We start from the raw sequence: 16,119 nt of genomic DNA, 5'->3' as shown, positions 1-16,119 counted from the left end.
GGTTTCAAGAATGGGAAAGGAGCATCAAACCCTAAGGGTCCATTTTGTACCTGGGATGTTGTTGAACTCTTAAGTCCGTATACCAGTATACACGAAAACTTCAGAATCTGATATACAAAGTTGAAGGAACTGTTAAAATTCTGCTCCATTTTTATGTTGTGCCGTTAGACACGAGGGGGGGGGTCTCTCAACTTTTATACATGTAAATACATAAAGTTTAGAAGGCATTTTTAATTGAATATATCGTGCAGCACGAGTAATTGAATGAAAGCAAAGCCATTTTACGACGCTATTTCATTTTACTTAGAGATGTATATTTTAATGCAACCGCTCTGAGTTATATGTATTGACTATTTACATGCATATGGATAGTCAACATGTACTTGCATTGATATTCTTATGCTGTTAATTCTTTATTTTTTTGCAATTGTTGAATTTCTTTTCTTAAATACTACTTCAATTTTATTTAATCACAATCAAAATCCATTCAGAGCTTTCAACATTTGATACATAACTTTTAGAGTTTAATAGACACTAAGAAACCTCATTTCTAACATATACAATTACAATACAATTATATATGAATAATACTTTTCAATAAATTGCAAATCAAACTTTTTTCAGCACCATACAGTGTGAATTTCGTAAAGATTTACGTTCAAAATATGCAAAATGTGGATGCATTAGAAGTCTTGTCATAAAAAATATCTTAAACCTTAAATTTAAAAAATCTTCGACTTTACTACTTAGGTCTGATGTATTTCCGACATAAATAAACAATTTTTGATCATTTACATTCAAAAACATGCATAGAAACTTGATTTAAATAGACCTACCCTCAATTTTTCTTTAACTGACAGCCATTTTTTATCCCTAAATCACGTGACTGAGATGATCGATGTTGAAAAACAAACATCAAAATCATGAACTAGAATGATTATAGTTATATAAAATCACATTTTAAAGTGATTTTGTCGTAGAGGGGAAAATGGCCTTATAGAGAATGAACCTTTACAAAAGTTATTCTCCTTTGTGGGGTCAATCTGGCGTAAGGCCCTGTTTTCCCTCTGTAACCTTACCAAATTTATTGGTCAGTATCTTAAAAATAAAATCTGTAATGAATATATTCATTAAGATTTTCATGTTGCCCCATACATTGGCAATTTATACAGCCATACAGGTACAGATCTAAATTGTCCAATAAAGTTTGAAGATTGAAAATAATAACAGGTAACTTACAAAGGACAAAGTGGGAAAAATGAGAGTTACGCCGACAAGGGGAGATAACTCTTAGTAGTATAAAATTCGTCAAACTCAATTGCATTTCAAATTTTACATGAAAAGCTTCAAGTTACATGTAGTATTTGCAAGTCTCAAAGCAATATGATCAGAAAATCTTATTCCTTTTTAAAAGTATTACCATATTCAAGATTACACTGGTTAAACTTTCAGAATCTGTTTTGAAGTCCATTCTAGGCATTTAGGTGTTTACAAAGATGAGCTTCAGTCACCATCCTGGAATGCATATGATATCTAAAATCAAATAAAAATTCACAATCTCAAACACAATTTATATTCATAAGGATGAAAAGGGGCAGATTATAATATATGTAAAAAGAAAACTGTTACACCATTATTGACCTCAAAGATAATAATTTCCTTTTAATACCATGTAATGTGATGTTTTAAATACTGTAAAAAGAAATAAATTCAGTGAGTGGAACTTTACATAAAATTGTTGTTGTTTCTTTTTTTTGCATCTTATTTGTTAGGTTAAAAAACATTTTGAATAAATACTTAATTGTTATTACAGTATTTTAACTTTACCTGCATTTTGATATAACGTGCCCGTGTTGATGGATACACCTGGGTGCTGACCAAGACAGCTCACTGCCTCAACGTGGTCAATATTTTCTGTTTTTGGTAACCCAAGTCTCCATTATGTAAAACACTGAAAAAAACCACCCCCTGCTTAGTTAACATGCAACACACAGTAATAAAGGAATTAAATAATTGTTGATTTTATGCATTCCTCACCGTTAGCCAGGCCCTAGAACTTGCAGACGTCAGACTTCGCTTTCCAGTGACGTCACTGGTAACGTACATGTAATACATAAATGGAGGCTGGAAAATTCCGGAAGGTATATTTTAAAAGTTTTATACGGACGCACTGTATATTTGATAATTATCTAGGTGAATCATTTACTCCATTTTGAGATTTGTTGTGAGATTATCGTGAATATCTTTTCTTTTTTTTTTAATTTAGTTTTGCTCTTGAATTCGGATTGATTATATCTACCGATGACCGAGTTCAATTTTATGTGCCTCTACCGATATCCGATACACATGACGAGGACGAGATTGGAGAACTTTTTATGTAAACTTTGTTAACTGTTTTTAGAGTAAATTTTAAACCAATGCGAACTGATAACATCATGCCAGACATGAAAGTGGACGTAAGGTAAGCAATGTGAAATAAATTGAAACATTAAATACGCAAAACACACAAGACAAGTCCACAACGCACACACATTTGAGCTTCAGTTGTGATTGGGTATAACCAAATATCATAATAATGTTTATGTCAAAAAAGATATTTTAGATTTCAAAATATTATAATTATTAAAATACATGCAACTTCTGATCTAAGGACCCGTTATACACGTTATAAGAAGGATTTTATAGATGATCATATCACTATGATTGCTCTTCTTCCTGAATAACAGGTTACGCCCTAAGCATGCTAAGTGCCTATTGATTGTTATGTTAAAAAATATCTTGATTAGTTCTCCAAAATCACTTAAACTATTAAGGAAAAATAGTTAGTTGTGGAAGTCAGCCATATTTTTATACAAAAGTTCCTGTATTTTAAACGAAATTATGTAGTCCCTAGCAACAATAAATGTTTAACTCATAGTTTTTTTTCTCTTTATAGCGAAAACTAAATGATAATTTGATTAATAAATTGAATTTGAAATAAAATTAAAAGGATTAGATTAATAGTCAACCTACATTTATCATACGTGTATGTAATAGTATGAATTTACAAAATATACAGCCTTCTCATTCTCAAACATAGCTTTTCACACACATGTAAAACACCTTTTTAAATGTATATGTAACATGTGCCTGATAATACACATACTATATTCATCAACATATATGTAATGAGAGCTTTATAATACACATTAACCATAATTTATTTATGTACATTAGTATATTTTATACAATTATTGACTTTTGATGAGGTCTATTCGTGACTATACAGACCTGGTCGGGTTTTGGTTGACCGAGGCCGAAGGCCGAGGTTAACCAATACCTGACCGGGTCTGTATAGTCACGAGTAGACCGAATTCAAAAGTCAATAACCGTTTTATTAAATGATCAGGAATTTTACAACACTTTAAACACTTTCAATCTTGTCTCCATTAAGTAAAAACACCCATAACATAATTGTCACGACTTATCTAATTAATAAATAGTAGTTAAAAGTGGAAAACAATATTATTAAACAATCAATACTCAACCATTTACTTTCAAAAGCGTTTAATACTCTTTCGTACTGGCGTCTGACATGTTTACATTCACATCGACACATGCTTTGAAACACGCAATCTGATTAGTCGAAAAAATTGTAAGCAAAGCTATGGTTGGTCAAGAGGAAAACCCCGAATAAACCTCCCAGAACGTCATATGAGGTGAACTTACTCTGAGGTACACCTCAGAAAAGAGCGTCTAGACCAATCAGAGAGCACCAAAATTCCTGATCATTTAATAAAATGTGTGGTTTATAATACACATAAACTATACATGACATTTGTGCTTTATAAAACACATGTAAACCATGAGTTCATTAACGTACGTGTAACATGTGGTTGACTATACACATGTAAACCATGTGTTCATTAACATATGTGTAACATGTGGTTGACAATACACATGTAAACCGTATGTTTATTAACATACCTGTAACGTATGGTTGCACATAACATATGTTACACTTACGTTTCACGTATGTAAAACATGCGTGTATTCCAAACATACGTTATGTGAAATGTATCTTGTCACACATATGTTATACGTACGTTGTACCACATACGTGAAACGTATGTTTGTAATACACATACGTGATATGCACATTTCACATACGTGATACATGTGTGATGTGCAACCACACAATTAGCTGTGTACAATGGGAACAGGAATCATAGTAATTCATGAAATAATCATAAGTTTCAGGTTGCTGATACATTTTTGCATGACCTGTCAAGAAAATTTGAGATCATATAGATGGCACGATAATTTTATGCACATACAGATAGTCTCTTTCAGAGTGATTTATCGGATTTAAAAAAAAAAAAAAAAAAAAAAAAAAAAAACTGTTAAATTGAAAAACAAAATGCAAATATATTTTTCTATATTTTTGATATACCATAAGGCACATTATAAATAATGAAATTTTACTAGAATAATTTCTGTTGCAGTTTTTAGAGGTTATTGTCTTTTTGAGCTAGATTGACTGGACTATAAATCTTTGTAAAAATAAAAAAATAAAATGACTCTGTTAGTTATTTGTGTTTTATTTCATCAATAGCTTAATGCTAATTCTGACGTGATCAGCCAACTTTTCATTTGTAATCCTGAAAATAAATGAAAAAGAATAATTAATACCACATCCAGAAAAACATAACTTCACATGTAAAATCTTCAAAAAAGATAAAAAAAAAGTGATGAAAATTATACATAATTAGACCGTCACAAGTTCTTTTAAGATTTTAACGAAGAACCTTTTATCTTCCAGCAAAGTAAAGATTTCCAGCTCCTTTGGAGAGAACTCCTGAAAGTCTTCCTAATCCCCATCCTCCACCGTGTCCTCCTCCCACGCCCAAACCATAACCTCCGAAGCCTCCTCCGAATGCGCCTCCTTCATAACCTCCTCCTCCGTATCCTCCATATCCTCCTCCATATCCCCCTCCATAGCCCCCTCCTCCCGCTCTCCCAAAGGAGGACTGGACATAACCCACAGCTATAGAAAGCAGAACTAGGCAACACAACAGCTTGAACATCCTCTAATAAAGCACAGTGATATTCACATTGTTAAAATTTATTGTTACATGTATAATATAATGTCTGATCAGGCAAAAGAACTAATAGTATGTCCTTCGTTTCTGGGAATAGTTATAATGTAATTGTGTTCTATGACACTCAGCAAGGCCTCAGCAAGATTTGGCATAAAATAATAGCTTCATTACCAGATTATTTAATTTAAAGAACAGAATATAAAAAAAAAATATTATGAGGTGATGAACTAGCAATTTGACTAAATAAAAAATACAAGTATAAGATAAAATATATTGATGACGTAGCAATACTACTAAAATTATTATGACATCCGTTTCTAGATCGATTTTAAGCCAGGCAATAGATCACAGTTTCATGGATAAAAAATTCCATAACAATTGAAATGGACTACCTAGTGAAAATAAAAGAATTTATTTAGAAAAGGCATAATTTTTTAAAAAGGTTTTTAGAGCACTGATTATTGTTTTGCAGAAGGGAGTATCGTAGTTATTTGTAAGCAGTCACGTGAACAGAGAGACAGAACACATGTCACATGCCTCAACTGACTACGTCATTGTCCATCTTATATAAATGCTGAAAATTGGTAAAAGCATCAGTATTTTAGCGTTTTTAAATAGCGTATGGAGCTTTACCGTTTTATGTAATAACGATCATTTCAATATCTACAAAATATCAAATTGATTGATTCACCATCCGTTTCATTGCTCTGCCTGTCTTAGAAGTCAATGACGACACATATGTTCTCTCGGTAGGAAAAATCAGGTAGCTTGAGTGAGATGATTTCAAGACCAGTCTTATTAAATGAAAATACATGTATGTCACAATCAATGCACCACGATTGACTTTTTAAAGCGAAAACCAGGCTACAATTATAATTTTTTTCGTGTTTGGTTTGGTATTGTACTTGTGTTCTATGTTTCTTGCTGATTTTTTCTGTGACGTCAGAGTTGTTTCCAAAACTTAAAAAAATGGAAAATGCAATTTTTTTTTAGCTTTTTCTTTCAATGTTTATACAGCTAATTAGCAGAATGATGGACTTTATGTTATTTGTAAATCTCAAAATATATTGACAAAGTTTTTTTCTCCCAAATAATTATTTAAAGTGTGTATCAATATCAAAGATTGATATCATAGAAGACTTCTTAAACATGATGTATGTCTACATGCGTACTTAGTATGTATACTTAAGTATCTAATAATTTAGCACCTTTATTATGTCCTCATTAATTAAGTGCAATTTCATTCCTACATGTAATACGCTTTAATTACCCTGTGACAAAATTCCGTGAAAAAGTTTTGGCTGCATTCATAGCGGAAATAAATCACACGCGGATAAAAGTACGCGCTTTTACAGTATGTGTTATGTGGTTGAAACAGTTTTGAAAGTGCATAATGTATTCATGTGAAATAATAGAAAAACACATAGATTTTTCAACTCAATTTATATTCTTCTTTGATTTTCTGTATACATTAAAATAAACGTGGATCCGAACACTAATCTACTCATGATCAGAGACAAAATTCTTTAAACGTTTTGTATCCAAATAAGGAATGAAAATTGCACCTCTGTGGGCAAGAAGTTCATGTTTCAGAGTTAATATGTGTAAAAAATATATTAAACAATGTAGAACGAGGTTTGTCTTAACTGGGTAAAAATCATTCACTGTGGTAGTCAAAATATATGTAATATGTAAATCTTCATGAGCATATATGGTTTATTCCAAGAATTAAATGAAACATAAGGATACCACGAACAATACTCAAGATCAAAAGTCCTTCAAATAATACTAAAAATAGGAGCAGAGCAAACATGGACCCCCAAAACATCGGAAGTGGGATCAGGTGCAATGGAGGAATGAGCATCCCCTGCTGACCGGTAACACCCGCCGTGTGCTCCTTGTCATGATCGTGAAATAACGGAAAAATCCGTCTTCAGTGTATAAATAATGGACTAACAATTAGTTTGAAAAACGTTAGTCAGCATTTGACTCAATGATAAATTCTATTCACTGACAAGGCCCGAGTATCGACCATAGATTCCACGAAATGATGACATAAAGCGAGACTTCTGATATTTATCTTTCATCGACATGTTTGTCAATATTTTACCTCGTGTTAGAAATAGTTCGTACGTAGGGCATGCTCTTGTACAGTCTTAAAATGTGAAAGTGCAAATAAAATCTACGAATAAAAAAGAAATATTCTGAAAAATTTGAAGAAATACATGTACATATATATATATTGTTATTTCTGCTAAAGAAATCCCATTATAGAGTCTAGAGACTTACAAATCTACCAACAATAATTAATAATACAAATATAAACGTCATACAGACACTGTGTGGAGGGACATTTGTGCAGAAACATCACCAATTAGGAAAGTCTTTTGGATATTTTTTATATAATTGACAGTTGTCATTGTATTTTGTTCTGTTCTACCGCAGAATTCAAATTCAATTTCAGATTTCATACATTCATTTTTTCCCATCCTCTCATTTTCAAAGTTTTCTCAACTCTAAAGTTTGAAGACATGTTTTCTGCTTGGCCAAAAATCGACAATTTGTGAATAAAATTTTGTATAAAAAATCGACATGCTAATTCTTTACTTTGATCAATTAACTGAGACCTCTTAAGCCTTATCCTGAGTTTTATTCCAAAGGACTTTGAAACTTACGTGGATCCAATTAAGTTATTTTGACTTTAACATTTCTATGAAGACACACCTTTTTAACGAATAACAGAAGAAAAAAATTAGTCGATAGTCGGTATGATCGAACGATAGTACTCGCATTTTCGTTGAGATTCATTGGGTAAAAAAGTTTCAGTTAATGTTTTGAGTTTTTTTCCTATTCAGTTATTGCTTTACATTTTCAACTTTGATAATTTAATTAATTAAAATGTGTTGCATAATGAACAGAAACGTAAAGCCTGAAATTCATAATAGTTAACTATATTTAAGGATAATTAAAACAATACAACTTTCCGATTGAATTTCTTTCAATAGGGAGATTTTGAAGCTGAACATTTATATAATTTGAAAACAATTAAGTTAAAATTAGAAATAAAATGTGAATATACGAGTAAAATGTACAAAATTTAATGTATATAATTTCAAAAATGTGTAGGAATGATTTGGAAAGCACAGAATTTAAAACTCTGAAATCTTTAATACAAAATACTTCGATTTAAAAAGATATTAACTTTATTTAATTGTTCTTTTTATGTAGATTTTTCGTAAAGGAAGCCTTGATTTTTAAAATGGTACATACCGTGATTGGAGTAAAGATTCACAGAATCTATCTGCTACGAGAAAATGCAGACTTTCTGTCTTATTTATACCCCCTCTGCAACAAGCTGTCCTTTATCGTTAACCTGCAAGTCAAAGCAATCTTCAAAAAAGAAACCGATGATGCCTGACATTTAAATGGCATTCATTCCCTGCTATCGAATTCTTAGAATTTACGACTGTTGCATAATCGTACTTCCGGCAAAAAATACAGGTAACATTTACTTGATATTTTGGTGGCAGATAGAGTTTGTCCCATAAAATGTTATAATACTTTTTTTAATATTTAGGACAAACCTTACAACGGAAACCTAGAATTATATAACACTCAATCAAACCTGATATGAATTTCTAAGAATGATATATAGATAACGAACACTATTCAATATCAAAGTCCATAAAACAATAAAATATAGGAGCAGTGCAAACACGGACCTCCGAAACATCAGAAGTTGGATCAGGAGCCGTGGAGGAGTGAGCATCCCCTGCTGACCGGTCACGCCCTCCGTGAGCTCATTGTCATGATCGTGAAATAACGGCAAAATCCTTAGTCAATTTAGTGTATAAATAATGGACTAACAATTGGTATGAGAAATGTCAGTCAGCATTTTACTCAATGATATATTATATTTGCTGACAAGGTCATTGTATCAACCATAGAACTTACAAAATGATGATTTTAAACGAGACAGCTGACATTCTTTTTCATCAACTTGCTTTTCAATAGTTTACCTCGTTTTAGAAATTGTTCATACGTAGAGCATGCTCTTGCGAATCGAATCAACTGAAATATAAGAAATTCAAGTGTATGTTGTTAAGGTGGCTCATTACATCCACAGTTTATTTTAGTTTTCAATACAGCACCACTTATAATGTAGATGTCAAATATCCAGATCGGGGTATTGATATCATATTTCTTATAGAATGTTTTAGTTTTTGTTTTATTTTAATGAAATGTATTATTTCAGGTTTATTATTCACAGAATTTCAGAACTTTCAGTGTCAAATGATGGGCATCGTCTTAAGACTAGTACACAAAGTGAAAATACCTCATAATACCTAATGATAATTTTATTAGAAAAAATAATTTTCTCCTAGAAAACAATGTCATTATTTTTTTAATCTATGCATAAAACATTTCAAAAATGTGTTCTGAAGAGACAAGGAATGTATTTCAATGAATTACATGTGTCAAATTGAATGAAGAAAGTTTAAACGAAATGAAAAATCCAATTTAAAAAATATTTGGTATAAAAAGTCCACTTTCAAGAGTTATCTTTCCTAATTAGCCAAGACTCAAAACACTATGGAACGTTTGACATTACATCTAAAATTCAGAATAAAGCTTTAAATTGCCAGAGTATACATTTAAATCAATAAAACAACTATATAAATTAACACCAACACAGTAAATAGCGCAATTAAATAAAATTTTAATTTCAACGAGGTTGTAGATTTTAACTCGAATTTCCTCCATACATACATGTCAGTGACTGATAGAGTTCACTGCATGCATGGCTATGAAATTGACATTACTTGTTTGGCGAAGATTTGACTGTTGCTTTCTTGTGTTTCTGCCTAAAAGCAATTCTTCTTGGTTAATGCATAATGAATCCGTTACTTTGTTTTCACTGTTTACAACACCGCATGTTTCATCTATTTTTAAAGCGTTTTAAAGGTCAGGGTCATATTATAGAGGTACCTATACAACTCGTCCCCTGAGCAAACCGGTCGACACAATGGAGGTTTATTTTTTTGTGTAGTACGTCATCAAAAAGTGGTGTAATGAGCCTCCTTAAACCTATTTGTTTTATTTAAAAAATATTGCTAAATCTGTTACATTTATAATGCAAAGTTTGTTTTTGTCACTTTTCCTCTGTTAATTAAAGAGCATTACAAAAAGATTTAGGTACAAGAATACAGAAATTCTGTTAAATTAATATGGTTCTAATGCTAACATCAGTTTTAAATATAATACTTAAATCTTTGTGAAGAAATTTTAACCTATCAGAAATGTTTTCTTGTCGCATGCATATGTGAAACTTAATTCTAAATATTTTTTTTCATATCAAGTTATTGCTTCTTGCATTCATTTAAACAAAGTTTAACTCAATTGTGTACTTTTGCTGTTTTATTCTTTGAGTTTAGGGCTCATGTCTGCAAGTAGAACATACCCTACACAAAAACAATTTCTAAAATGAGGAAAGCTATTAACAAATATGGTGATGAAACAAAACTATCAACAGTCTCGTTTAAAGTCATGATTTCACAAGTTCTAATGTCGATGTCGATACATGAGTACCAGGTAGTATAAGGAGCAACGATAGGGAGGTCAACCAAGCGCACTTTTATGAAAAGTAATTTTTAAAAATTCTGACAAAGAGAAGAGATGGGCCACTCCTCTCAGACCCTCCCTGCACCCTTACCTAAAGGAAACTTTTTAATGGCCCCTGTAAGAAAAGATTTTCCAGTGTTTGAAGAACTGTTTACAAAAGTTAATGTTAATACAATTTTAGATTATTTACATGAAACTGATTTTTACAGTAAAATTTAATGGTACACAATGCAATACTGTAAACAAGGAAATTTTCGCCCCCGTTTTATTTTCGCCCCTTTCGCCCTACCCTCATTTGGGCGAATTTAAAATGGGGCGAATTCAGAGAATACAGTATAATTTCTTAAACAAAACTATGACTGGGCGAATTTAAAACGGGGCAAAATTGTTTGCAAGATTGAAAGGGCGAAAATAAGACGGGGCAAAAATAACCCTGTATACAGTATATTTGGTTGATTAAAACATGTTTTATTTTTAACTGTTTAAATATTTTTAAATTTTTAAGTCCGTCGGATGGGACGTTAAACGGTGCCCCGTGTCAAGGATAACAACCCCCTTGGCACGCAAAAGATCGTTTCTCCGGTTTTCGGAAAAAAGTAGGCTCACTGGGGGCCGCCAGAGAAACCAAAAAACTCTCAAAACTGATCATTTAACATATTTTCCTGCCGAAATATGGCTGAAATATTGCCGACTTGGCGTTAAACACCAATCAATCAATCAATCAATCAACCCTCCAAGAAGCACGAATTTTGTCACTGGCAAACAAATCTGCATGCATCTATTGACACCCAGCTGGACGTGTAAAAATTTTCTATTAATTAGAATTCAGTTTTTTTTTATAAAACTCTCTCAAATCAACTTATTTTACTGGTTGCAAAGTTTAACAAGCAAATGGGTAGACGTTATCAATGCCTATAGGCCTGGGATCGAATATATAGTGAGCTGGCCCCATTCACATTATTGCTAAAACGGACATATAAAAGACCATTGTTGCAGCCACTATTGAAATAACGACCACTGTTGAAAAAATTATATCAATAATGGTTAAAAGTGCATTTCAATAACAAACATAGTTAGTAACCACTATTAAAATACAACCAGTATTGAAATTATTATATCAATAGTGGTTGAGAGTGCATTTCAATAACAAACATAGGTAATAACCACTTTTGAAGCACAACCACTATTGAAATAATTATATCAATAGTGGTTGAGAGTACATTTCAGTAACAAACATAGTTAATAACCACTATTGAAATACAACCACTATTGAAATAATTATTTCAGTAGTGGGTGAGAGTGCATTTCAATAACATACATACATGTATTATGTAACCACTATTGAAATACAACCACTATTGGAATAATTAGTTGAAAAGTTGATGAGAGTTCATTTCAATACCAAACATAGGTTACAACTCCTATTGAAATAATATTCACATTTGAAATAAAGTTTTCCATAGTATTGAAAAAATGATTTCAACAGTGATTTAAATAACTATGTCGATAGTTGCTGATAATTAATACTAAAACCACATTGCAAGACTTATTAAAAATAACTTAACTACTTAAACAATACAAAGATTAATTTTTTAGTCATTTATTGAGTTTACTATTAAAATAACGACTACTTGTGATTGATTATTTTTTTAAAGTTTAAAATACGTCAAACTTTCAAAACACCGTACCACCACATTCTATTACACCTACTATTTTAATAAATCTGATACTAACGTCCCTAGAAACTGTGCTTTTAAATGTCTTGACTAGTAAACATTGGCTTTACTATCCGTATTTGTAGTTAAGGTAACTCCATGAAGATAAGCAACAATTTAGTTCTATACTAAAAACAACTGTAGACTCTTTGTGAACTTGACTTTGAAATTATTAATTCTAACGGGAAAAATTGTACGTCAAAAAGATTACCTTAGAATTATAAAAAAATCACCAGGGTGTGACGAATGAGAGTGAAGGAACTAGAGGAAGGATGTAAGCCACAGATTCTATGTCATGTTCGGTACAGTCATTTGAAAAGTATTTGTGCATAAGACCACGGCATGGGATGGACAGACTTTTTCTCCGTTCGAGAGATAATTTTTCATATGATGATGAAGTGTGGTACAGAAAAGAACCCTTGAGTGTCAACACTCTTAGACAAATCATGATGAATATACCGGTATCAAATCAGAAGGATTGTCTCCAAAGAATATTCAAACTATTGTATGATATCTACAATTATTATCCTGCTTAACCACTGCTGCTTTGAGTCCAGGTACATAGCCACTGTTAATGGTCATAGGAATGAATCCTCCCTGTTTAGTCACTGTTATAGCACCTTAGGAACAGTACAAATTACTTATAACTAGTACTTATCAATTTGATTAACTGTTACATGTTTTAATTTAATGGTTTGCCTGGTGCCTTAATATGCCTCAATGTTTTGTAGATAACCAAAAGAAAGCTATGCCAAATGCTTTGAGTTTGTGTACAGGAGAAACCAGTGGCCAGCCAAGAAATGTTATGTCAGATGTGTGATCTATAAAAATATCAGTATTAATCTAAAAAAAGAATTTGAACAAATGGTTTTTAAAGAGCTTAGTTCACTTTTTGCATAAAATGGCCCTGTAGAAATACCAAATGATTGAATAAAACTTGATCTTCCATTTCAAGCATAAAACAAAATAGATACTTAGATGTTTCATTTTCTATTAAAAATCTTCTCTAAAAAGTCCAGGTCTTGGAGAACTGGCTTTATGAAATTCCAATATTCTTAAAATTTAAGTAAAACAGGTATATATTTGAGTACTTTTGCTGAAGAAAAAAATATGAGCACACTCAGTGATCTAAAAAAAAATACAAGACAAGTATTTTAATCCCCAGAAAAAATTCTATCACTTACTTGTTGATATGTTAGATCAGAGGTTGTACCCTGTATTAAATATTGAAAAATTGCTCTAAAAATTGGTCAATTTGGTAGACCATTTCAGAATTTGTTAAAATTCACGCATTTCGTTCTGTCATAGTGCATTGAATAGCCAGCAAATAACGTCATTTTTGATAGATACTCAATCACCTAAGATTTAAGTGTTATTCAATGCATCGTCAACTAAAACTAAGCAGTTTAAGTTTTTAAAAAATTAAATTCATAGGGCCAAAAAAGGCAAAAGTGAACCTTGTTCTTTATTTCATACATTAAATTTAACCTCTATTAGCAGTATTATAAAATGTACATCCAGCAAATTGACCGATGAAGAAAGGATGAACATCGCAATAGCTCTTGAGGCTACACAAACAATGGCTTCTGGGGGTCCACAGCCAAAATTCATGTTTTCAGGATGTAGCGTTACCATCAACAATCATTATCATTTGGAACATGTAATGTGACTCTTTCTTGACGTTTTTGGTGTAATTATTGTTGATTACTTATTTAATAAATAAAACTTTTCAGGAAATAGTAATTAGTCCAATCGCTGTATAAATAATTACGAATGTCAGCATAGAAATAACGATAGTGTTGCATTATGCATGTACTATGCCTAAATATTAGGCAGGGTTTGACATATATTTAAAGAGCACAAGCTGGAGGCTATTAGACAAATAAAGCTTGGTAAAATAACAAAAAAAGAATCTGTTAGTTATTTGTAATTTATTTGATCAATAGCAGAATGCTAATTTGACGAAATCAGCCAACTTTTCATTTAAAATCCTGAAAATAAATGAAAAAGAATAATCTTAAATACCGCATCCAGATTGACAAATCTTCACTAGTAAAATTGTAAAAATAAAATGAAAAATAACGTAAATTATATACGAGGGTTGTCCCGTAAAATCGTGGACAAGTTGTCTAGTGTGAAAAATAAACATCCCTGCGTTCTGAAATTTGCACTATTATTTAGTACATATTTTAGTAATATACACAGCAAACTTCAGATGAACATATGCATAAATAAACAAATTATGAGATTTTATGCCATATATTGTATCACCTTACGGCGCATGGATTATTACGTCAAAGTGTAAACAGCGTCACGTTTTATCTTTGCTGAAAATGAAGTTGGATGAGTCCGACTCAAATTTAGGAATTTCATTGATACACATTCTTTAGTCTCCATAAACAGTCGAAGAACCATTTGGCACCCTCATGCGATCTTCTGAAGATTTATTAGTAAGTTACAGACAATATTCTCACCATCTTTCAACTAATAGAAAATCTCATATCGGCGGTCTACTGTGACAGCGTCTTTTGCTATTACATTAGGAGTTTGTCCGTATGTTTTGTACTCCCCAGGGACTCGATCAAAAAAAAACTTCGCTAAGAGAACTCTTATTTCATTTGTATACAAAAGATATGGTGATATCTTTATAATCTTTTTTCTTCTATGGTCATTTCAATTCTCTAAAGGTGTCATTACAACATCGAAATAAAACTGAACTGTTCTCCGGTGCGCCGTAACGTCATAAAACGTCGCCATTTTTCGTGTGTTGTATTTACCACTTTCCCATTTCGAATTCTCGAGAAACTGCCAAAAATTAAGCAAATGCCTTAAAATGTTTACAAAAACTACAGAATTGATTGTGGAATTGAATTAGGATAATTTTAATCCAAATTTTATGTATTTAAAACTTTTATTTTGAATTCAAACTTGTGCATTCTTTAATAAAACCTTGGTTTTTTGACCGTGCGCCGTAGGACAATACCTCGTGCACATTCAGGCATAATTAAATCTTTATTTTTGCCTATATTTTATCAAAAAAATTAACATGCACTTAAATATGATAAATAAACATTTACTGAAATTTTCAGCTTAGTGCGCCCATTACTTTTCGAAAAAAACGCTTTGTCCACGATTTTACGGGACAACCCTCGTATAATTAGACTGTGAAAATGTTTTTTAAGATTTTAAAGAAAAAACCTTTTATCCTCCACCGTAGTAGAAACCTCCAGCTCCTTTGATGAGAACTCCTGAAAGTATTCCTTTTCCTCCATAGCTTCCTACTCCCCATCCTCCACCGTGGCCACCTCCCACGCCCAAACCATAACCTCCGTATCCACCTCCGTATCCACCTCCGTATCCTCCTCCGTATCCCCCTCCATATCCTCCTCCAAAACCTCCTCCTCCAAAGCCAAAGGAGGACTGGACATAACCCACAGCTATAGAAAGCAGAACTAGGCAACACAACAGCTTGAACATCCTCTAAAATGCACAGAATTGTTCATATTGTTACAATTTACATTGACATGTATTTTACAATTACTGATCATGCAAAAGATCGAATAGTCTTTTCCTCGTTTCTGGGAATAGCTATACTGTAATTGTATTCTATAACACTCAACAAGGCCTCAGCAAGCTTTGGCATTAAATACTACAGATTCATTATTTAATTTTACAAACTGAGTATGAAATAATATTATTTA

General features: G+C 31.9%; 1 protein-coding gene across 1 annotated transcript; it reads right to left on the bottom strand.

Annotated features, from left to right (window-relative positions):
- Positions 1–4,562: 4,562 nt before the first annotated feature.
- Positions 4,563–15,895, bottom strand: LOC134271519 (keratin-associated protein 19-2-like). The gene is made up of 2 exons (XM_062753714.1): positions 15,631–15,895; positions 4,563–4,640 (listed from the first exon to the last, which is right to left on the bottom strand). The coding sequence occupies exons 1-2, from the start codon at positions 15,893–15,895 to the stop codon at positions 4,588–4,590; spliced, it is 318 nt and encodes a 105-aa protein (XP_062609698.1). The 3' UTR covers positions 4,563–4,587.
- Between the last annotated feature and the right edge of the window lie 224 nt (positions 15,896–16,119).

This window comes from Saccostrea cucullata, unplaced genomic scaffold (assembly GCF_032062105.1).
Source record: "Saccostrea cucullata isolate Sc308-1 unplaced genomic scaffold, CSIRO_AGI_Scuc_v1 ctg615, whole genome shotgun sequence".
In the NCBI taxonomy this organism is placed as follows: Eukaryota; Metazoa; Mollusca; class Bivalvia; order Ostreida; family Ostreidae; genus Saccostrea; species Saccostrea cuccullata.
The sequence above is the reverse complement of the archived record's forward strand: the minus strand, read 5'-3'. Positions and strand labels throughout refer to the sequence as shown.

Coding starts and splice junctions, on each gene's coding strand:
- LOC134271519 (XM_062753714.1), bottom strand. CDS start 15,895: ATGTTCAAGCTGTTGTGTTGCCTAGTTCTGCTTTCTATAGCTGTGGGT. Junction 4,641..15,630: donor AGCTGGAGGTTTCTACTACG/GTGGAGGATAAA, acceptor ATTTATTTTCAG/GATTACAAATGAAAAGTTGG.